The 23,798-nt window shown below is 36.3% G+C and overlaps 1 protein-coding gene across 1 annotated transcript in view; it reads right to left on the minus strand.

Moving 5' to 3' along the window:
* The window catches only part of PGAP1 (post-GPI attachment to proteins inositol deacylase 1), a 91,555-nt gene that overhangs the window by 62,859 nt on the left and 4,898 nt on the right, over nt 1-23,798 (minus strand). The window contains exons 2-8 of the mRNA XM_036747142.1: nt 14,733-14,886; nt 13,247-13,422; nt 12,073-12,244; nt 10,327-10,484; nt 2,732-2,784; nt 1,241-1,307; nt 439-544 (exon numbers count right to left, since the gene is read on the minus strand). Of these exons, the coding sequence (XP_036603037.1) occupies nt 439-544; nt 1,241-1,307; nt 2,732-2,784; nt 10,327-10,484; nt 12,073-12,244; nt 13,247-13,422; nt 14,733-14,886 (886 nt within the window). The remainder of the gene's footprint in view (nt 1-438; nt 545-1,240; nt 1,308-2,731; nt 2,785-10,326; nt 10,485-12,072; nt 12,245-13,246; nt 13,423-14,732; nt 14,887-23,798) is intronic.

Consider the following 23,798-nt stretch of genomic DNA (forward strand, 5'->3'; position numbering starts at 1 on the left):
CCCACAGGAGTCTTGCCCTGTGTGGCAACCCTTCTCTCCACATTCCTCCCATGTTTCCCAATCCCTCTTAATGTTTTATCTTCCCCTATTAGAATGTAAGCTCCTTGAAAATAGGAGGACCTTATTTTCTTGTTTTTGTATCTTCATAGCTAATCACAGAATTTGGCATATAGTAAGTGCTTGGTAAATGCTCTATCATCTATTTATCTATCTACCTATTTACATCTGTCTATCTTTTTCTACTTATCTATCATCTATCAATCTACATCTATTAATCTATAGCTATCTCTACCTATCTACCCTCCCTTAGCCATTATCTATCTCTCTATCTCTCTAATCCCCATGGGGTCCCAAACTCTGTTAGGTTATAACGATGGTGTGTCCAGATATTATTCTTAGAATCTACTAAAGTATAAATATGCTATTCTTATCACCAACCTGTTAAATCAGCAACTATATTAGGAATTTCCTCAAAAAGCTTTGCTGGATTCTTTATAAAGTGATGATTCAAAACAGACATCTTCTTTTTGGGTTTCACAGTTATCTGAAAAGAAAACATGCGACATTTTTCACAGTTCATGTGAAACCATAGTTGAGTAGCAGTCTAAAGAGAAGACTATGTAGCTTGTAATATTACTACGCTCATAAGTCCCTCAAGAGGAGGAACATGCTATTCTTCTCTTCTAGTTGTTGTTGTTTTCAGTCATGTGTGACTCCTTGTGACCCCTTTTTGGGGTTTTCTCAGCAAAAATATTGGAGGGGTTGCCATTTGCAATTTCCTTCTTCAGCTCATTTTATAGATGAGGAAACTGAAGCAAACAAGGTTAAGTGATTTGCCTAGGGTAACACAGCTAGTAAGTGTCTAAGGCTGAATCTGAACTCAGGTCTTCTTGACTCCAGGCCTGGTACTCTAGCCACTGTACCACCTAGCCACTCCATTTTTGCTGTAGTAGGAAAACTCCAAATGGGGTCACAGAGAGTTGAACACAACTGAAAAACAACTTGACTACAAACTATTAAAGCTTCATATTGTATATTAAGTTGTACATTTTTGATATTTTTTTCTAAGCTTTGCATTTCTGGTATCAATCCTACTTAGTCATGAAAGCTATTATTTCCGTAAGAGTAAAAATAAATTATGTATTAAGTCCACAAGTCAATGAGGTATAGGAGTCCATTATATTAAAATACACATGTAATACACATGAAATACATATGTAATTTGTAAACTAATACTTACCTGTTTAGTGTCCTCATCAATAAGGTCAAAAAAAGCTCTAACTGTAGTCAACTGCAGTTGTTTACACCTAAGGAAATTGATAAGAAAATATTTATAAATGAAAAATCTAAAATAAGAAAGCTCTGTATCATATGTCTTTGGTTTCAGGGATGACTATAATCCTACCGTTTTAAGCATTATTATTAAATACAGCATAGCACCTTGTACAGTGGTAGCCAGAGCCTAGGAACATTACCTTGAGTCTCACAGAGAATGCAAACTACCTTGAGTAAATGTAAAGAGCAAAAGAAACTCCAACTATCCCATGCGAAAACTTGCATGTGACCCTGGGCCACCCTGGCACTATGCCTTCTTTGTTCTGTTTCTATATAATATCTGAGCTGGGGTTGATGTTGTGATCTACAATGTTACTTTTTCCTGCTGCCCCCCAGGACAAATGGCCTCTTGTGAGTAAATTCTCCCAATTAACTTAATTAACTACAATTAAACCTATTAATATCCAAGCTGGTATGAGCCTTGCTTTCTTTGGTGCCCCTATTCTCTCAGAGGGTATGCCACCCTACAATTGGCAGAATTAGGGCAAAATGATTCTACCCTCTTACATACCTGAGAATTGCAAAATGATTTCATAATTTTTGTTATATTTACTATGCAAGAGAAATTAGATATTGATTATTATCTATCTATTTTAAGGTTGAGAGGTGTGAGACCTAGAAGAGGTAAGTAACTTTTCCAAATCCCACCTACCAGGTTGCTAAGTCCCTACATTAAAAAAAGCCTTTTTCTGAATTACACTTCAGTGCACCAAATGATAAGTGGGGGCCCCACAATATGAATGGCAAAAATGACAACTGCCTTATTAACTATAGATCTGTAACCAGAATTGTCTTTGTTTTCTTTGAGTGACTCAATTTATCTCAGTGAGCTTTACTAGGTGCTAAGCCCCAGGCCCAAACCCCATTAGGTGTTAATGTAATCCATGTGGATGTGAACATCCCAGGGTCCTAAGGGGAGGGGGCAACTCAAGAACCAATCACCAGAGCCTGAGCTCTGGTGATTCAGATGATGTCTGATGATGTCTAAAGCCCTATAAGAAGGGAGGACAGAGCTATTGGTGCGGGGCTCTGGAGATGGTGTTGATGAGGAGACTCCAGGCAGCTGTAGCTAAGGAGCCCTCCAGCTTGTAAACCTGGATGTTGAAACTTTGTTGAACTGTGGTAACTATCTGTTGGGACTTGAATCAGACAAAGTCTATTGATGTCTGTAATTTGCATTTTGTTTTGAAGTTCAGGGTGCTGGTTTTTTTCCCCTGAACTAACTGAATGATATTTGAATTAAAAGTAAGCTGGTCAACCCCTTCACCTTGCTTTCCTTAATTAGGCAGATCGAAAGAACCTGTGCTGTTGGCAGCTTTCTGGGTGTTGGCTGTGGGTGAATCTTATACCCCCACAGAAGCTGCCAGCCGGGTTGTTGACACAAGATCTTACTCACCAAACTATAGAGAGATGGTCTGTTGAAGCCCAAGTTCTAGGGACTGCTGTACTCTAAAGGGAGAGAAAAAAAATAAACTCAGACTTTAAAAGAAACACATTTTCAGAGCCTCCAAAATATGTTTTACAAGCAAACATTTACACACATAAGTGACATATTCATTGTACTCTACAATGCTAGTCCATTCTGAAATATTACAGTCCTCCAAAGAGAGAATATTGGATCTTAAATTAAGAGCTGGAAGGAATGCGAAGGGTCATGGAGTCCAACTTTCCTCATTTTGGAGATGAGGAAACTGAAGTTGTCTAAGGTCCTAGGGGTGGGATCAGAGGTCCCCTGATGCTAAAATCCAGTATTCTTCTCACTGTGCCACAATATGACTTAACAGTATTAGAGCATTTTTAAGAATAAGCTTTAAAGATCCACCTAACCCAAATGATACTACTGTAAAGCTCAAGGATTCTTTATTTCTAAGACGTCAAAGCTTGAGTAAATCACCACTTACTGAAGTTAATGGCTACTGGAAATTATAGTAAGAAATTCAACTCAATGTCACCTAAAACATCACAGACATAACTGACATTCAAAGAACAGAATTTTGAAAATATAAAGAAAGTTAAAATGGCTACGGAAGTGCACAGTGTAGAGAAGTTGGCCAAATTACGTAATGGGCTAGATCTAAGCTAGCAATATAATGAATCTGTGCAAATGGTGTCGCTAAATCTCCTAGAAAATGGAAATGCCTCCAAAATGCTTCCTAACAGAATCTTCACAGTCCTCTTCTTTGAGAAGCCATGTGAACCAACATAATGAATGATGAGGTGACTTTCTGCAATATTCTATTCCATATCTTACGCCTGTGCCTTGTACAATGTAAGCAATCATACTTATCTGGGAATTAGATTTTCTCATCAATCCTCTTAGCACCACATGCACAATAAGTATTCATCTCTGGTTCTGACTCAGTTCCTTAAGAAAGAATTCAGAAAGTACTTCCCATGCAGCAAAACAAAGGCTTACTAAAACTGAGTCATATAAGTATACTGTGACAAATGGTTCAAGGGAAGAAACAGCACAAAAAGGTGGGAGGCAGGAGGAGTCGTCTTCAACTGCCTACTATGTATCATTACCAATAGTGCTTTGAGAATCAAAGAGTGACCTTCCCCCCTACCATGATCTCTGATATTTAACAAAGACAGACATATAGAGAATATGCCAAAACTCTACATTTTGTTGATAAATGTAAGCATCTGACATTATCTTTAAGCCTTAACTCTACCAGGTACTAAATAAATTAGCATAGTTAAGTTAATCAAGTTACAAAGATCACATTTAGATGGCATTTCAGAGCTTGATAACAAATATGTTAGAAAAAAAAACCAATCTCTCTGACCATCTCCCAGTAACGTTGCCATGTGCTTCCAGTTCTGAAAGCAGTAATCAAAAACCCACTGCTATTATGATATCTTTCCCAGTCTTTCCGTATTAGAATGTAAGCTCCCTGAGGGCATGGATTGTCTTGCTTGTTTGTATTTGTATGCCCATTACTTTTCACAATGTCTGGAAGGGCTTCACAAAAGCTTTTTCATTTATTTATTCATTCAAATCGCCATCATAAAGGATATATGGCAAGTATTCTGAAGTATTTTTCTGAAGAAAAATAACACAAAACATGTAAGAACAGCTGCCATAATGCTGGTCTCTACTGAGAGGTGGCATGGTATAATAGAAAGAGCACTTAATAGAGAGTTTGGAAGAGATCTGAGTTCAAATTCAGTATCCTCATGGGCAAGTAATACCCTTTCTGGATTCATTTCCTCAACTGTAAAATACAGATAACAAGACCTGTAACTCTTATCTCATAGAATTGATGCAAGAAGAAATAAGACAATGCATATAAAATGTTAACATACTACAAAATGTCAGTTCTCATTGTTTTAGAGCTCAAAAGCTGTCAGTCATCCAGGATCCAATCATTATTTCTTCAGGAGTCATCATATATTGGGTGATTATTTCAGAAATGAATATTCATGGAAACAAGCAAAAGGTGATAGGCTATTTCTCCTAACTAGCACAGTATTACATGCTAGAAAAAATGCAATTCTCCTCTGTAACAAATTGGCAACTGGTATGATAACAGAAAAAGGACAGAGATGGATTAGAAAGATAAAAATGGCCTTCAAGGGGCTATGTATAAAATGTGCTACAACACAGAATTAACCTCTAGACTAAGAGTTGGAGCTGAAGTTGTACCTAACTTATTCTCCGCCTTAATGATCTGGATTTGTTACAAAGGACACATTTAGCTGAGTTGTTAGAGAGGGTAGTGACTGCTATACGCCAGACCAGAAAGACAAACCAAACTGGAAGTTTTACATATTGGCAGTTCCTTATTTGTTAGTGGTTGATAAATCCAATTTGTAGGAAACGTTGATTACTTAGAACTCATAATGTAAAAATTACCAAATGATTTCTTAAATTTCCAGATCTAATGGTCAATCCTCAATTCTTGACTTCTCTGCAGCATGTGACACTGCTGAACACACTCTTCTCTTGTAACCTCTCTTCTATCACTGGTAACCTGATACTCTATCCTGGCTCTCCTTCTACTCGTCTGCCCTTCTCAATCTCTTCTGTTCTTTCGTCATCCTAGTCATATCTACTATCCCTAGCACCTCTTCTGTTTTCTCTTTGTTATCATTTGCTGACTTCATCAGCTCCCATGGGTTTAAGGATTTATCTCTGCAATTTAATTATCTCTATATACCCACCTATCCCTAGACTTCCCCCTATTGAGCTTAAGTTCTGCAACATGAACTGTCTGTTGGACAATACCAACGAGTATCTCAAACTCAACATGTTTAGGAGGCAGTATGGTGTAGTGGATGGGATAGTGGACCTGGAATCAAGGAGACCAGAGTTCTCATCTCCCAATTTAAAACACATAAAAGTTATATGACCCTGGGTAAGTCACTTAGCTTCCTTCTCTCAGCCTCACTCCCCTTAGTTGTAAGTTTATTTAAAAAAAAAACTTTAAAAAAAATGAAGGTGTTGAACTAGAGGACCTCTGCAGTCCCTTCTAGCTCTAGCACTATGATTCTATGGCTTTGAGGTAAAGGACAAATAAAAGAGAGAACATTGGGAGGGTCAAGTCCTCTGGGAATAATGTTGAGGGTCTGGGAAGGAAGCAAAGAAGGGAAGCACAATCTTAAAGGTTTACCCTCCCCCTTTAACTAACCAGTCAGTCTTGCCACATAGAGTCAAAAAGAATCAGGGGCTGAATGAGAAGAGGAAGGTCCCAGGTAGTAGCTTGTAGAGAGAAAAGGTTAATTCCTGTGGTTAGTAGACCAACAAAATTGGATGACCATTTACACTTGAAGAATGAATTTAAATCAGTTTAGAAATTGAGAATTTTATCTAATTCAAGTGCCTCTTATGTTATTAGATGTGGTTTCATTTGAATAATGACATGGAATTCAGGAAAGCATAAGAAAAAGGCCTGGTGGATGTATGTGGGCTTGTTGATTCAGGTGAAGGTTAGAGAGACCAATTAAGAGGAGATTAGATACACAAAAACTGGGCTAAGAGTTTATCTCACTATGGAATATTTATGCCAAGGAAAGTCAATAAAAGAAAATAGAATTTTTGAGGACAAGTACATGATCCAATGGGAACTAGTATTGGGAAGTGACTGATAGCAATAGATGGTAAAATGTTCTTGTTCCTTGGGTACTACACATTTTGTTTCTCTATTTTTCATGTACATTCCTTCATCTCCTTGCCAGCTGCAATGTACTTGAACCAAAAACCAAGCCCTGGAGGATTTAGCCCTTTCATCACCAGAACTCCTGACATGGAACCATGCTTGCTCTGATTGAGACTTGTCCACTACATCTAGGCCTGGAATCTAGCCATGCTTCATTTCATTCCCTAGATTTCTCTTCATCACCAGTAACATGCTGCAACAAAAGTATTCTGCCCTAAACTCACCTCTTCCAGGTCTGGAATTATTATCAGACCAACTCTGTCACTCTTCCTAAAAGGGTGTGTCAATCTACTCTCCTATGGCTCCACATCATCTCTGTAACTTTTAAAACCAAAGTATTCTTCCTTGCCCACCAGTGCCCTATGTGGATTGTCTCTGCCTATTAGAATATAAATTCCTTGAGGTTAGGAATTGTAAGCCCTTCATAAATATTTTTCCATTCATTCAATGATTAATACAATACTTTCCTATCCTTTCTTTCTCAAGACTTATACACTGTGCATATTCACCATCACAATCTCTATGCAATTTTTCTGCATTTCATCCTATCAATGTTGCTGCATTAGTTTTTGGTGTCATTAAATAATTTGTATTAACAAAAGTTCTGCTTCATATAGTGTGCATTCACTCGTCAAGGTACCAGGTAGCTAAGTAAATTGGCCAAACATAAATGGAATAGGTCTGAAGGACTGATTCATAAAGGGGTAAAATGAGAGGCCAGAGAGTAGTCTCCAAGTGGATAAGAGACTAGGTATCTGTCTGGAGAGTACACAATGAGAAATTTTAAAAATCTGTCTCCAGTTAAATTTGGAGCTATATAAGGAATAAACATACAAATAAGGATATGTCCTTAAGTATGTGAGAAGCCAGAGAGTTATCAATGATGAACAGAAGACAAAGGATCTATCTGAGTGGACAGGAGGCCATGAAGGCTAACCAGGAGACTGAGAAGGCTAATCTTTATAATTATTACAGTTTTACTGAACAAACTATGATCAAGTTCAACATTCTGGCATTGCAAGCAATCTATACTAGTTATATTTAGTGTGTTCAGACCACCATGTAGTGAATTATGGAGTTATGGTCATAACCAAAGAGCTCCATTAACCTGAAAGTGATGTTAAACTCAATCAGGACAAGCTATTTGTCCTACTAAAAACCAAATATCTGATGACCTAGCAAGGAAGTATAATTTTTAAATTCACTAATAAGGGTCCTGAATACAGTCCTATTATCAAGACTCATCATTTACTATTAATACTGGCATAACTTCATTAAGGGCTGGTTGCTTGTGAATTACTGACCCATGAATTTTCACTGGTATGTTAAATTTTTTATACATAATGAATTTCATAGCAGAGACAAAGCTAAGTCAATATTTTCCTATTGTGACAATTATAATCAAAGAAGTAGGTCTTATTAAATATAACAAATGATTATAATGCCTCTGCAAATAGATAAAATATTTGTTCATAAATTTTCCAATAGTTTTTCCATTACAGGAAGCAGCCCTTTTTAAATTATTGGTTACATTTTTCAAATCGCCTTTAGCACTAATAGAGATGCTATAAATATGTTCAATGCTACTGTCTAAGCAATAGGGAGAATCACACGGTATTTCCCAACATCACCTCTGCATAGATTATTTCAGCAGTCTCATAATTGGTCTCTCTGCCTCAAATTACTCTCTACTGCAGTCCTCCACATAGCTGCCAGAGTGATTTTTCCTAAGTATAGATTTGACCATCTCATGCTCTTACTTAATAAACTCCAGTAGCTCATAATGCCCCTAGGATAAAAATATAAATTTCTATGTTTAGCTTTTAAAGCCTCAACCTAATTATCCAGCTTCAAGGGACATTATTCTCCAAAACGCTACAATCCAGGCAAAGTGGCCTTCTATCTGCTCTTCGCACAAAGTATTCTATCTCCCATTCTCATGCCAGTGCTTAGAAGGTATTTAACAAATGTTTATTAATGATAAACCCAAAGAACCCAGCTTCTGGGATAAGAAATCACTATTTGACAAAAACTGCTGGAAAAATTGAAAAATAGTGTGGTAGAACCTGGGCACAGGCCAATATCTCACACTGTATACCAAAATAAAGTTCAAATGGGTACATGATTTAGATATAAAGGCTGATATTATAAACAAATTAGGGGAGCAAGGAATAGTTTATCAGATTTATAGAGAATGGAGGAATTTATAACCAAACAAGATAGAAAACATTATGAAATGCCAAATGGATAATTTTGACTAAATGAAATTGAAAAGTTTTTGCCAAACAAAGCCAATGCAACCAAGATTAGGAGGGAAACAGAAAATTGGGAAAGAATTTTTACAAGTGGTGTCTCTGATAAAGGCTTCATTTATAAAATACATAGAGAACTGAGTCAAATTTACAAAAATACAAGTCATTCCCCAATTGGTAAATGGTCAAAGGATATGAACAGGCAGTTTTCAAAGGAAGACATTAAAGCAACCTATAGTCATATGAAAAAAATGCTCTAAATCACTATTGACTAGAGAGATGCAAATCAAAACAACTCTGAGGCACCACATCATACCTGTCAGATTGGCTAACACAACAAAACAGGAAAATGATAGATGCTGGAGAAGATGTGGGAAAGTTGGAACACTAATTCATTGTTGGTGGAGTTGTGAGCTGATCCAACCCTTCTGGAGAGCAATTTGGAACTATGCCCAAAGGGCTACAAATATGTGCATACCCTTTGACCCAGCAATACCACTTTCTAGGGCTGTGTCCCAAAGAGATCATACAAATGGAAAAAAGACCCACATGTACAAAAATATTTATAGCAGCTCTTTTTGAGGGGATGCCCAGCAATTGGGGAATGGCTGAATAAATTGTGGCATATGAATGTAATAGAATACTATTGTGCTATAAGAAATGATGAACAGATGGACTTCAGAAAAACCTGGAAAGACTTATATGAACTGATGTTGAGTGCAATAAGCAGAACCAGGAGAACACTGTACACAGTAACAGCCATAGTGTGCTATGACCTGCTTTGATAGACTAACCATTCTCTCAGCAATGCAAGGACCTAAAACAATTCCAAAGGATTCATGATAGAAAATGCCATCCACATCTAGAGAAAGAACATCTAAAGAAAGAGTCTGAATGCAGAGCAAAGCAGGCTATTTTCTTTTTTGATTTGTTTTTTTCTTTCTCATGGTTTCTCCCATTCGTTAAATTTCTTCTGTACAACATGACTAATGTGAAAATATGTTTAATAGAAATGTATATGAAGAGCCTATATCAAATTGCAGGCTGTCTTGGAGAGAGAGGGAGGAGGGAGAGGGAGAAATATTAAAACTTACGGAAGTAAACATTGAAAACTAAAAATAAAATAACTAATAAAAAATGTTTATTAATGGACTGATGCCCCTGCTCTAGTTATCCCCATGAATAAAGTGAATTCCATTCACATTCCTGATTGCTTTCCCTCCACTCTTGGAATCTCTCTCTTCCTTCAAGAAGCATCTTAAGCAACACTCTTCTAAATAAAGCCTTTCCTAATCCCCCCAATTGCTAGTGCCTTATCCTTCCTTATCCCTACATGTATTCATTCTTTTTAGATTTATTCAGTATATACCTACATACATAATTGTTGCTGATTAGAAGGTAAGCTCCTTGAGAGGAAGATGGTTTTATTCTTTTTATTTATATTCCCAGTGATGATAACATATTAAAGCTTAATAATTACTTGTTGATTGATTACATATTACTTCCCCCTATCTGCCATCAAGAAGAAAATGAGTATACCCCAAAGAAAAAAACCCCAAATCAACAAAACTGATTACCACAACAGATAAAGCCTTGGTCTGAGGACTTAGTTTTGTTAGGAAACTAAGTCCTGATCGAACTTGATAATCTCGGAACCCTCCAGCTATGGAGAGGGTAGTTAACTTTATGTCCTCAGCATTCAGAAGCCAGTAGTTGTTAACTGTGTTGTAAAAATCTGAAAGAAAAAAATTAATAAGGTAGTGACTTAAATATGTTATATAACAATAACATTTCTGTAATGCTTGTGATTAAACTGAAAATTAAAATGGATTAGTATTCAACAATGTACAATCACCATTGTCTTGCCTTAAAAATGAACAGAAACCTAATAAAAACATTGTCATCTATTTCCACTTTGCCAACAGTCAGTAGTTAGGCCAGTAGTTAGGCTAGTCAAAAAAAAAAAAAGGAAAAAAAAATAATACCTACGAATTTAATCCCCTCTGGAACCTCCAGATTCACAGAAGCAAAATTATAGATAATGGTCTATGCATCTCATCTGGATGACTGTTAATCAATGAAAAATATACTTTATCAGGGAACCTTAGGCCTTAAATGCTCCAAAATCAAGACTAGAACCTGCCTCCCCAAAAAAACCATATGACTTCCAGAACCTATGTAAGTGTCCCTCCGTCTATGCAGGCTTTAAGATTCCATAGTATGGTAAGTCTTAACACCAAGGCTTTTAAATACTACCATTCGAAAAGTGTCACAGAGTCCTAGTCCTAGGAATATGCTACAGATTGATAGCTCAGCCTTAAATTATCTCTAACCTGACTGATGATTTACCATTAAAACCATTAAAAGCTGTGCAGCAACAATACAACAAAAACATTTCCTTACTAAAAAGCTGATATAGGATAAGTGCAGGTAAGGAAAAAAGATAAGGCAAAATTCATCCTGAGGACTGCTGGGTCAGATTTGCTTTTTGGCAATAAATTCTAACAGCCACTTTAGCGATATTATGATTGCTACATTGTTTCAGACTCTCAAAGAATTCTGTTCAACAATTTATTCCATTTGTACAACCTGAGAGTATAATAATGGCTAGAAAGGCAAAAAATAAAAATTAATGTATGGTCATTTCTGAGTTTTTATCATGTGATACACACACACACACACACACACACACACACACACACACACACACACACATAATAGTTCACTTACTCTATATGCCAACTGGTAGAGATTTAAATAGAAAACCTGAGATAGCCCCTGATCTTGAAGAGTTCATACAACACAGGTAGGAAAGAAATCTTGTGCTGTGTTTATGGAGTGAGGGAAATAAATTTTCATTTTCAAAACAAACTTGCATTCACACATCTAATCCTCTGCAAAGCACCCCTGACTCTAATTAGCATAAGACTGGGATAGGAAGAGCTGGATTTTGTTTGTTTTTTAACACTCTCATATTCCAAAAATAAGATCTGCTTCATTAAAAAGCTCAAGTTTATTCTAAGGTACATTTGGTTCCAAAATTCCTCAGAATACAGTATGCAGAATATTTTCTATATTTCTACCTTCTGACTTACATATCACAATTCAAATCTTAGTACAAATCACTTTTGTCTATTTAACAATTAACAACTTTGAGACATACTCATTCTGTACTCATATTGCTGAAATAGCAAACAAAAGATTGTTCTGTATGTTCTGGTCCATAATATGTGCCACAGGTATTTCTTTGGATACATAATCTAAGTAAATTAGCAATCAATAACTTATATCTGTAAGTTCAGAACTTTTATTCAAACACTTACCATTGAGATAGCTATCTAATGACATTACAGGTGCAGTATGAGGTGTGGCTTGGGTAACTAGAAAATTTACCAGTTCTGGGTTAAAATTCTTTATTGTAAGCAATGCTCTTGCAACAAGGCCACCCATGGAATGACCAACAATTGCAACACTTTTTGGTGCAAAATCTTGACCCTGTGAAAAATAAAAAAGTATAAATATTTTGAAAGCATCAGTTTAAAGGGGATAGGGACTAGACCTGTAATATCACTGGTACAGAAAAGTGAGGAAACTTCCTCTACCAATGCAGGTCTGTTATTTCCTCTACTACTATCATTACTAAAAGATCTATCACTTATTCATTCATTCATTCTGTTTCCCCAGTCCCCCATATTGTTCTCACTATATCTATCCAAATCCTGTACATTCAAAACTCATCTAATATCCCAATACTGTGGTCCTCACTACTGGCTCTAGCCACCTAAAATCTCCTTCTCTAATTTAACCTTCTATCTATACTACAAAATCATTAGATACTGTCTTATTCTCTGGTTAGTATGTGTACATAGTGTGAATACTATAAAGTAATTAAAATAATTTTCATATGCATGAAAAATCAATCATTATACAGGTACACTATTTATGTTGTTTCCTATATTAAGTTATATGTACCAAAGACTGTATCTTATGTATGTTTCTTTAGTAACTCACTAGAGCCTCAAATATTTATTACTAAACGCCACTTTTAGTACTAAACCATGTAAACTGAAGCTTAAATTTTGTTATCAGGTGCATAAGCAATCTGCTATGTGATCATAGGTAAATGGCCAATTTGCTTATCTTTAAAGTGAAGAAAATTACTACCAGGGACTACATAAACATAATGAATTATTAGCAATTACATGTCTTAGTAATAACTGTTAACTGCTAATTTCCAAAATACCCATACCAACAAATATTCAAGTTTATCACAAGAAATTTTAGTGTGAATTCTAAATTTCAGAAACCACAATTGAGTACACACATACACACAAATGCACACATGCATGCACACACACAATTTTTTAAACTTTTGTGAATTTATTAACTTTGAAATAAATGATACCTCAAAGTGAAAAAACCCATAAACTACTTAACTAACATTTACTGCTTTATAAAGAAAAAGGAAGATGAAGATTTGCTATCTAACAATCTTACCTCATAGAGTTTAAGGATTATTTTAATGCATTCATGAACAAATTTTGTTTGCTTCTTAAGACTTCCACCATATAGTGCCACTAGCTCTTCGTTGAAATTTATACTAAAGAAATCAAAGTGGTATTTGAAGTCAATGTCTTCTGCTTTTCTAAGTGCAATAGAGCCAAGAGAACGCACTGGAATGGAAAAGGAGGGAAATTATTTTAAGGAAGTCCAAAATAATTTAGATAAATATTACTACAATGCAAAGTCTTTTTTTCAAATAACGACTTGCCCACCAGGTCCTGAACATAAAGAGCATATTTCATAATGGTAGCAAGCAACAACCAACAATGGAATGCCTTCAATCCAGCGGCATCATCGTTCTATTCAGAAAAGTTACTCCCAGTTTAGAATTGAGGGGGAAAAATGAATTGATCACTCCAAAAGCCGTATGGTGTCATAGAAAGTAATTAAGTGATATATAAATTCATCACCCCCAAAGTGCCCAATGGAGTAGTCCAATGTCACACAGTAATACAGAGATGTCCCTGGATTCTCCTGGTCTCTCACAGTGGAATATTAGTTCTGGAATGTTCTACCCAAGCTCAAGAGGCTTTAACCACAGCCTCCAACACAAAATTAATCTCCCTAAGGAACCTATAGCATCTTCTTATTATCCCTCAGATAAAGTTCACACTCCCCATCCTGGTATTCAAACCCTTCTATAACCCCTTACTTTATCCATCCAACATCACAGGGTTGCTGTGAAGATCAAAGGAGATAATATTTATAAAGTGCTTTGCAAACTTTAAAGTACTATGTAAATATTAGTTATCACCACCATTACCACCACCACCATCATCATCTTCTTCACCTCCCCATCAACACCAACCTCAGTTCTAGTTAGTTCTTCTTCTTTAATGCTTCCCAAAACAATATGCCCATTCCTTCCTTTCAGAATCAGCCAGAAGGGACCTCAGAGTCTATCAAATCCAACCTGCACTTAAATAAGAATCCCCTGTATAACATTCATGTTAAGTGGTCACTCAGCCTTTAGTTCAAGACTTCCATTGAAGGAGAAGCCTCTACTCCAAGAAGAAGCCCACTCCGCTTTTGGATGGCTCTCTGTTCAGGTAACAGGTCTGGAAACATGCAGCTGCTTCACCTGCAATGCTCATCCTACTCCTCACTACCTATCCAAATCCTTCCCATTCTGTGTCCTATTGTGCTAAATGAAGCATTTCCTGAAAACTCTAGCCCACAATAATCTTTGCCCTTTTTCACCTCCCATAGAAATTAATGTCTATGTACTACATATTTTATCCCATAATTACATTGTTTAGTCCTATTACCTACTTTTAAAGTAAACACTATCTCAACTAGATTCTAAATTCTTTGAAGGTGGGATGCTATATATATATGCTAACATAGTACTAACCACATTGTAGGGATAAAAAGATTCTTTAATATAATATTTTTCAAAATTCACTTAAAGCAGTCTTACCTTGTTTATAACTTCCAGCATTACCAGGAAGAAAAAGAACTGGAATCCCTGACAACAAGAGATTTTTGTTTTCTTGGGCATAGCTCCCTTCTCCATACAAATACAACTCATAAGCTGGATACTGTCTAGTCAGTTTGTGTGGAAGGTTGATTTTCTGTGGAAAGAAACATAATTAACCACATATCTTTAACTTTTCTAAAGAATTCAGGTCATTGAATACTTAGAAAATACATTAACTACCACAGCAAAGCACTAACAGAATCAAGTAGGGTAAATTAAATATATTAACAAAATCAGCAAAAAATGCATCACTAATCTTTTCTTCCCTTTCTGAAGTATAATTCATATCCCCAAATGCTCATCCATATGTTGCATCTGCTACCTAATTCAAATTAAAACTAGTTATTTTTAATAATGCAGATTTATGACCTCTCTGCTTCATATACTTTATCCTACAATGGACTTAGCAAATACATTTTAACCCTGTAGCCGTACTTTGTGAGAAAATCCTACATTTTTTACACAGATGAGCCAAGAGATTAGATTTGTTTCTGACTTTAAAGGCCAAGTAGATAAATAGATAGATGGATAGACAGACAGATACATAAAAACATTAGATATATACACATACATACATGTAAACTTAGCAATCATTAAGCTTCTGAGCAGTTTACCTAGCTCTATTTTCACTTGGTTATTATTTCAAACAGAAAAAGTTCAAACATAGCACATATAGTCTATTATTCTAGCATGGTTCAAACAACATAAAGGCAGCATGCTGTGACGGTGAAGAGCTGTGTTCAAGTCCCACTTCTTACATAAACTGGCTGTGTGACTCTAAGCAGTCACTTAACTTCAATGCCCTAAACAATTAAGTGGCAAAGATTCCAAGCTGCACTGGTGGATAGTCTCCTCATCAAGCAGTTCCCTATGCCCATGAAATCACAAGTCCACTGCTTATCTCAAATGAGACTATCTACCACCCCCAAATAGCTTATCTTCACCATATTGCTAATTCAGTTCAATAAAACATTTGTTAATCTGTCATATCAAGATATCATTGTAGGTCCTGCAAACATACAGACAAAAATGAAAATCCTTGTCCTCAAGGAGCCATCCACAATGCTGGTTTACCATGGCCCCAATATATCTAGCCAGTCCAAGTCATGCTTCAAATTCTATCCCACTCATCTTCTTGCCATCTGCCTTCTTGCTGGCTTTGCACATAACATTCTAGCCTCCTCCTCCCTTTCCCCTGCCTCTTCCCCCCACCCCCCACCCCACCTCTTCCTCTGGAAATTGTAATCAAATCCCTACTGCCATCACTACATCAAATTAACTCCCTCAATGTCATCTCAGTGACTTCCCAGTCCAAAAGACTACTCCAAAAGCATGCGGTCTCCCTTATTAGAAAGTAAACTATATGAGGGCAGAGACAAATTTACTTTTGAATTTTAACCTCATGCCTTAGCACTTTTGACAAACAATAAATGCTTAATAAAAATAAATGTTTCTCATTTACTCATTCATTCATTCTAACAACAGTGACTTTCATGGAAGAAAGGGTATAAGATACGCATGAGTGGAGAAAGTGGTAGGCCAATTACACGGCAAGAGAAAAGGATAATACGTGAACAGCCCCAGTGTTGTATTGGTTTTCACAAGACATCGAAAGATAATAACATTTGGACACCCAAGAGGCTTGGGGTCAGCAGTAACCTTACATATACTCTTCTACATATTTAAAATTAGAGTTATCAAAGAGGCAAATATGCCAAGTGTACATATATAAAAGGTGATAACTGTTAGCCTGAGGTGTACACCTGACTTTAGCAATGTCCTCTTGAAACCAAAATAGGAGTTAACTAAAGAAACAAGAATGAAGAAAATACAGAAACTGTCTGAATATATTTCCTAACATCAAATTATCTAATTCGTATCAGTTATTAGATATAATCGCTATTGAAACAATATTCTTAAATGTAAAATTTTAACTGGTATAGACTGTATCCGGCTCACCTTGTTCACCAACCCCATAACAGAATTGGCACTGATTTTATTAATCATTACTCTTTTTTAAACAGAGAATTTTGAGAATAAAAGGGAAAACTCCCTACATTTTGTTAATTATGTTTAAAATTGAGTTATTTCAAGATTGTGTTACTATTTAATAGGTATCCAAAGAATTGTTAAGATACTTTTATTCTTCCTAAGATGATAATAACTCAAATCAAATCTAATGATAGCACCAGAATGTCAAAGTGAATATAACCTAGTATTCTGATACCAGATGTATAACAAATTTTGCTGTGTAAAAAGTTATTTTTTATAAGATAGTTTTAAAGCTGTATAGGTTCATTTTATACGCATAAGTTTTGTAACTACATATCTGCACAAAAAACTACTTTAAAAAATTTGGGTGGATCTGTTATGGATGATTTATAGGAGAACATAAAGGAGAATCACATGGGATGAAAAGCCCAGGAGAAGTTGTAATCTGTAGCACTAGAGAAAGTATTCCCATGAAATCATAAAGTACTGAAGTGTGGTCCCCAGTGGATTTGATTCTTTTAAACCTCAAGCAACATCACACTTAAGAAAGAAGAACTTGATCCAAATTTTCAAATATAATAATGTAAGTCAACCCATCTAAGGGCAACACCATACCACTGTTAAAAACAAAACCAATATTTCTCAAACTTTTTGCTTAGTCAGAATTGTTCAAATCTAAAAAATAGAAAGAAGTCTGTTGGGTTGCAATACAGCACACACTAAGTGTCTGTAAATAAATGAGAAAGAACATTTAAAGGAAACAACAGTTACAGTTTAAAATTGTATAGGCTTAAAATATCTATAAATATTCAGCCAACACTAAATAATCCAGTCAAGAGAAGTAGAAGTAGAGAAATAGCATAGACAAGAGAAAAACAATTTGTTAACAAATTCCATTTTTGCAAATATTTTCAACTTCCTCTACTGACATATAGCTTTTAATAAAGGCAAGTAAATCTGAATGATCTACCTCTCCTGCACCTAACTGCTGATATATCAAGTAGGAAACTAGTACCTGGCTCACCATATTCCTCTCCTCCCCAACACTTGCCCTTTTATTAGTGGGCTTTAATATCCACATAATCTCTCAATTACTATTTTCCCAATTCCTTAGCCCAAAATCCATTCCTACACTCTACCTCTGCCACACATAGGGATAGTCACCTACTAGATTTTGCCTTTATCCACAAGTGTTCTGCTTCCCTAATTAGAAACTCTGACATTCTCCTATCTAACCATAACCCATGCCTCCATTGATCCCTCCCTCTTCAACCTGTTCTTCTATCTCAGGGAGACCTTTAATCCCTTCACCCCTCAGTACTTTCTCAAGCTTTCACTTTCTTCCCTCTCCAGTCTCAACCTAATAGCCATCTCAACTCTATACTACCCTCTGCTTTTGAATCTCTTACCAACTATCCCTTCCCTTAAACTGCCAATCTTCAGCCCTGGGTTATTCCAACCTGTTTTCAATCTTAAACTTCTTTTTCATACCTCCATCTGCTCCTATTCATGAGCTGTTAAACATAGCTAGAGGAAGTCTCAGAACTGTATTGACTGGGTTAATTTATTGTATCCAAGTTCAATTTGGCCCTCACTTCAGCAAGGCAGTCTTTATATTCCTCCCTGAACAATTCTCTATTTCATTTCCCACAGAAGCTATAGCGAATTTTCTTTTTTCAAACCTTCCTCACTACTTTCTCTTTCTCTCTCTCTCTCTCTCTCTCTCTCTCTCTCTCTCTCTCTCTCTCTCTCTCTCTCTCTCTCTCTCTCTCTCCCCCCCCCCAAAGACTGCCTACTATTTTACAAATAAAGTTGAAGCCATTTGACATGAGCTTCCTATTCTCCTACTTTTCATCTGTAAACCCCTTGATATTATTCCCCACTCTAGAGTCTTGACAAAGAGGTAGGTCTTCTTGTCAAGGTCAACTTCTCCATATGTATACTCGATCTCATCCCCTCCTCTCTTTTCCCAACTAACTGCATTCTCAATCATTCTCTCTCTCTCTCACCTCTCCCATTCAAGTAATTTCTTCCCCACTTCCTTCAAACATTCCCAAATCTCTTCAATCCTTAAAAAACCTGCACTAGATACTACCTTCCCTTCAAGTTATTTTTCTATATCTTTCCTCCCATACTCAGCCAAACTCCTTCCCCTGCCCCACCCCCAAAAGCTCCCTCTACTTTCCTGTCATTAAACACTTGGCAAACTGGCTTTCTACTTCATCACTAAACTGTAACTACTCTACCCAAGGTTACCAATGATCCCTTAATTGCCAAATCCGATGGACTTTTCTCAGTCCTCATTCTTCTCAATCTATCTGCTGTTTATGCACTGTTAAGCACCATTTTCTGGATACTCTCTGTTCTCTGGGTTTTCATGACACTCCTCCCTCCAGATTTTTTTCTTACCTGTCTGCTCACTCTTTTTCTGACTCCTTGGTGACTAAGTGTCTATGATCACTCTATCCTGATTCTAGATTCTAGATTTCCACAAGGTTCTGGCTTAGGCTCTCTTTACTTGTTCCTCTACACTTTTTCTTGTTAACTTCACTAATTTGAAGGATTTAACTATCACCTTTAAGCAGATGACTCACTGTCCTCTGGCCTCTTTGCCTTAGGGCATTCTACGGAATCCCTGCTGCAGTAAAGTATCCACATCAGAGTCCTTGGCCTCTGTCTTCACTCCAGAGCTTTTTCCAAGTGCTTAAGAGGCAGGTCCCAGACAAGACCCACCTCAAATTGCAAGCTCCTGCCTCCTGTCCATACAACCTCAAGACATGCCTTCAACCTGCCCTTTCCTGCTGCAAGATCCTGTGGGCCTCATGGGACCCATGGAACATTTAACCACCTGTCATGAGATTAAACCATATGAGACAGCCTTGAACAGTATAATCATCTGCCTACCCCTATATTCTCCATTTCCCAAAGATTCTGAACACCAAGGTCCCAATGTACAAATCCTATTCTCCATCCCCCATTATTTGCTCCCTTACTCCTATTCCCTTCAATCCTGTACTCAAATGTCCCGCTCCAAATCTACTTGTCCCTTCCACTATATTCTCTGAAATACATGCTTTCAATCTTAACCCCCTTTTGCATTGCAACCCCCCCAAAATGCTAGTTGACAGACTTCCCTTCATGATTTCTACAATCCCACAATGTCCATTTCCAAAACTGTATGTCTCACTCTACATATTTTGTCCATCACCTGTTAAGAGATGGGCAAAATTCTAAATTATCAGTCTTCTGGAATCAGGGTTGATCACTGCATTCATCAGCAATCTTAAGTCTTTCAAAATGGTTCCTGTTTACAATGCTGTTGCTATAATATAAATTATCTCCTGGTTCTATTCACTTCATAGTGCATCAGATCAAAGTGAGGTTCAAGTGACACCTACTCCCCTTAACGCTTCCTCATTTGCATATATTTCTACTGTGCCCCCAATTATGTGAAATAAACTCTCCTATTCCTCCCATTTTATTCTCTGTTGTTTCTTTTCTGCCTCCTTTTCTTTTCTTCTTTTTAACAACATCAAAAAATAACAAAAATCACTCCTAGGTCCTCTATCTTATTTGACTCCCTGTATGATACCTATTGACATCAGATTCTCCAAGGATGCTTGAAAAATCCAACTACTCACCATTAGAATGTAAACACTTCATCCTTATAAAGTATATTCCAGTTCCTCACTTGTATTTGCTTTTTTGTGTTTCTCTTTACTCTTACATTTGTATTTAAAAGTTTCTACTGAAATTCAATCTTTCATAAGAAATGCCTAGAATTGTTTTCATTGAAGGCCCATTTTCTTCCTTAAATTATTATTATACTCAATTTTACTGAGTAAGCTATTCTTGCTTGTAAACCTAGATCCTTTGCCTTTGAAATATCATATCCCATGATCTCTTCTTCTTTTAAATCTTGTATGATCCTAATTCTATTTCTTGAGTACTTAAACTGGTTCCTTCTGGCAGCTTGTAGTATTTTTTTCCTTTGATCTGAAAGTTCTAGATATTGGCTATGTTTCTAGGAGTTTTCATTTTGGAGTTTGTTTTAGGAGGTGATTGGTGGAATCTTTCTATTTTCACTTGGTCCTGTAGTTCTAAGAAATCTGAGTCATCTTTGATGATTTTTTGAAATAAGATATTCAGGTTCCTTTTTTTTCTTTTGGTCATAGCTCTCAGGTATGCAATTTTTTAGCTCTATGTAATAAAGATTCTCTGATTCATAGACAGTGATCATTTCTGTCCTATATTGTCTTTTGGGGGATGCTTATACATTATTTTTATTTTTTCAATTGACAAGTATTTTAATTACTCTCTCCTCACTACTTGCTACAGCAATCAAATATAAAAAAGAACTAAAAAAATAAACCTCTGAAGGGATAGCTACATATTGCAAAAATGTGTGCCTCTTTTTCATCTTAAATAGGCAGCTACATGGAGCAGTGGATAGAATGCTAGGTCTGGACTCAGGAAGACCTGAGTTCAAATCCTACAAGACATCTTTTCTGTTCCTTCTTAATGCTAGTATTTTGCCTCTGTAATTATCTCCTTTTTATCCTGTATATATCTCGTTTGTACATAGTTTTTTGCATGTCATCACCCTCATCAGACTGTGAGCTCCTTGACAGCAGGAACTGGTGTTTGACTTTATTTGTATCTCTAGTGCTTAGAGTCTGACATAGAGTAGGCACTTAATAAATACTAGTTGTCTCCATATGAATGTTGTTACTATATTTCTAGATCTAAAATATCCTTTAGGACATCAGCTAATACAGTGCCAAATAAGAAAATTCTTTTATATCAACCAATAAATCTTTATTGTGCCAGATACTGTGCTAAGTGCTGGAGACACAAAGAGGCAAAAAGATAGTGTCTAATGGAGGACAGACAACATGCAATATATACAAAGCAAGCTATATACAAGATAAGTAGGAAATAAATAACAGAGGGAAGGAAATGCAATTAAGAGGGGTTAGGGAAAGCTTCCTGCATAAGGGAGAATTTTAGTTGGGACTTGAAGGAAACCAGGGAAACCAATAGTCTGAGCATAGGAGGGAAAGCATTCCAGGCATGAGGAACAGCCAGAGAGAATGGAGAGAGCCAAGAGATGGAGTCTTATTTGCAAAAACAGCAAGGAGGCCAGTGTCACTTGATTCAAGAGTACATAAAGGGGAGTAAAGTATAATAAGACTGGAAAGGTAGGAGGGGGCTAAGTTATGAAGGGCATAGAACGCCAAACAAATAGTTTTATAGTTATCCTGGAGGCAATAGGAAACCACTAGGGTTTAGTGAGTGGGAGGGGGTAAGATGATCAAATTTGCATTTTAGGAAAATCATGTTAGTAGCTGAATGAAGAATGGATTGAAGTGCAGAGCACTTGAGGCAAGTAGACCCTCTAGCAGGTTACTACAATAATCCAGGCAGGAGATAATGACTGATAGCAGAGAGAGTCGTGGCAGTGTCAGAGGAGAAAAAGGGGCACATTTCAAGAGATGTTGCAAAGGTGAAACTGACAGATCTTGGCAACAACTTGGACATAGAAAGTGCAAGATAGTGAGGAATCCAGGACCATTCCTAGGTTGTAAGTCTGAAAGACTGAGAGCATAATAATGCCCTCTCCAGGAAGAGGGAATGATAGGAGGGGGTTAAGGTTTAGGGGGAAAGATAATAAGTTCTCTTTTAGATATATTGAATTTTAGATGTCTACTGGAAATCCAATTCAAAATGTCCGAAAAGTATTGGGAGATGTAAGATTGTAGGTCAGGAGAGAGATTAGGACAGGAGAGGTAGATTTGAGAATTTACATAGTACTGGTATTTCAAAACTTATATTAGCTAGACTAACCCTGAGGAATTAATATTTCACCAATTATTAGGGTCTCTTTATTTCTGCAAAGGGTAAATAGTTACATTCCTAGTTATAGTTAGTCTTAAGTGAATCTTGGCAGGTATGTTCCCTGATATTTTATTGCTTCTGTTGATATTTTGAATAGATTTTCTCATTCTAGCTTTTCCTACTGGGTCTTCTCGATTGGGATAGGAATGGTTATGATTTATTTGCATTTATATTATAACCTACAATTTTGCTAAAGTTTTAACTATTTTTTACACTTTAAATATTGACTATTTTAACTAAATTTTGGTTGACTCCCTAGGGTTTTCTATGTATAACATATCACCTGCAAAAATCAATACTTTTTTTCCTCTTCTCTTATGCTTATTCCCTTACTTTTTTTCTTTTCTTATTGCTACAGATAACATTTCTAGAAATATGTTAAATAGCAATGGTGATAATGAGCATCTTTGTTTACTCCTGACCTTACTGGTAAAGCTTCTTTTTTTCATTATATATAATGATTGCTCTTGGGCTTAGATAAATATTATTTACTTGGCAAAGAAAATGGCTATCTTAGAAGAGTAAAAAACCTCACTCAACAATTAAATGCTCTGAAAGGGAGAATAGACCAGGTAGAAAACAATGACTAAATAATATAATATCAAAACAAAATAAAAAAAACAGAAGAAACTCTAGGAATAATATCAAAAACAAGTGACTTGGGAAAAAATATCAAAGAGAGAAGTGAAGAATAATTGAACTGTCTGAAAATTATAATCAGAAAAAAAGGTTTAGATACCACAGTTAAGGAAATTAAAAATGAAAACTGTCCAGAACTATTCGAACCAGAGGTTAAAGTGAAAATAGAAACAATCCACTGGCCACCTTCAAAAAGAACCCCCAAAATGAAAATTCCTAGAGGTTTCACAACCAAAATCCAAAGCTTCCAGGTCAAAGAAAAAAAACTACAAGTGGCCAAAAAGGAGGAGTTCAAATTCTAAGGAGCCCCAATGGGGATTATACAAGACTCAGCAGCTGCCACCCTAAAAGAGAAGACAGCTTGTAATATGATATTACAAAATTCAGGAAATAAATGTTTATAGTCAAGGGGAACCTATCTGGTACTGCTATTTTACAGGGGGGTAGAAATGGGACCTTTAATGGTATAGCAGATTT

Source organism: Trichosurus vulpecula, chromosome 2 (genome assembly GCF_011100635.1).
Source record: "Trichosurus vulpecula isolate mTriVul1 chromosome 2, mTriVul1.pri, whole genome shotgun sequence".
In the NCBI taxonomy this organism is placed as follows: domain Eukaryota; kingdom Metazoa; phylum Chordata; class Mammalia; order Diprotodontia; family Phalangeridae; genus Trichosurus; species Trichosurus vulpecula.